This window comes from Nicotiana sylvestris, chromosome 3 (genome assembly GCF_000393655.2).
Source record: "Nicotiana sylvestris chromosome 3, ASM39365v2, whole genome shotgun sequence".
Lineage (NCBI taxonomy): Eukaryota > Viridiplantae > Streptophyta > Magnoliopsida > Solanales > Solanaceae > Nicotiana > Nicotiana sylvestris.
Window position 1 is genome coordinate 113,820,210 of NC_091059.1, and position 1,312 is coordinate 113,821,521.

Here is a 1,312-nt window from a genome sequence, read left to right on the forward strand (position 1 = left end):
TTTACCTTTAGCTTCTATGATCGTCATGCATGTTTACCTGCAACGGTATCGATATGAGTTAGGCTTGGCCAGAAAACACTTTAGCTAATTTTACCCGAAGGTGGTTTTCATAGCCAACTGATGGAGAATCAGGTTCTCTATTAGACTTTGATAACCCCAGCTTCACCCTATTTCTTTCAAAATGTTCCCTACTCAAGGCTTTGGTGAAGATATCTGGAATTTGGTCTTCTATGCTGCAAAACTTTATACAGATCAACCCTTTCTCCACATTGTTCCTCAGAAAATGATGCCTCACATCAATATGTTTTTTTGAACTGGATTCTTGATCAAGTTGAGTGCATCGATATTATCATATAGAAGAGGCACACCATTAGTAAATACCCCAAAATCCTCCAGTTGCTGCTTAATTCATAGGAGTTGAGTACAACAGGATACGGCAGCTGTGTATTCTGCCTCAGCTATTAAAAGAGCCACTGAGTTTTGCTTCCTTGTGCCCCAAGAGATGAGACGTGACCCTGGCAAGTGAACCATTCCAGAAGTGTTTTTCCTGTCCACAAGATAACTTGCATAGTTAGCATCAACATACCTAATCAGATTAAAACTGTTACCTGAGGGGTAATACAGGACCAGGTCCTGTGTTTCCTTAAGGTGTCTCAAACTTCTTTTGGCAACCTTCAAGTAAGATTCCTTGGGATTTGATTTTGGGTTCTGTCTGGAATAGAAATACAAAAGGGGCTAAGATTTTTTTTTAATTTTTTATTCTTGTCTAAATCCAGAATGAAGATGAGTGATTACGTTATCAAGTAGATGGGAGATTTTATGTTTCCAGGTGGGACTGAAGTTTGATTAGTGGAGAAATTGGATAAATTAAGTGGATTTCCCTGCACTCCTTGTTCTGCTACTTGTGGAATACCTTACACTATATATCCAACAGTTTCTTTAGCTTCAATGGTAGTAAAAGAAGTACCAGGTTCCTTGTGAGAAGTGAAAGAGGATGTTGCATCGTCTTCACCTGTCTCCTTCATCTAACTCATCATATCAACCTTTCCGAGCTGGTCCTTCCCGTTGTTGAGAAAATAGTACTTGCATCCAAAGTTTCTAAGATGAGTTATCTTTGGTTTTCTTCTATTGAGCAACTCAACAGAGGTTTTATTTAGGAGGGACCTGATTATACACCTGTTCACAAAGTAGCAAGCCTCGATTATTTCTTTTGCCCAGAAATTTTTGTGATTCCCCTATCAATGAGCATTATCCATTCCATGTTTTCCAGAGTTTTGATCTTCCTTTTAACAATGCCATTTAGCTGTGGAGT

The 1,312-nt window shown here is 38.9% G+C and overlaps 1 protein-coding gene across 1 annotated transcript; it reads right to left on the reverse strand.

Moving 5' to 3' along the window:
* Nucleotides 1-408: 408 nt before the first annotated feature.
* On the reverse strand, nucleotides 409-1,025 carry LOC138887857 (secreted RxLR effector protein 161-like). Its single transcript, XM_070169648.1, has 2 exons — nucleotides 919-1,025; nucleotides 409-712 (listed from the first exon to the last, which is right to left on the reverse strand). The coding sequence occupies exons 1-2, from the start codon at nucleotides 1,023-1,025 to the stop codon at nucleotides 409-411; spliced, it is 411 nt and encodes a 136-aa protein (XP_070025749.1).
* Between the last annotated feature and the right edge of the window lie 287 nt (nucleotides 1,026-1,312).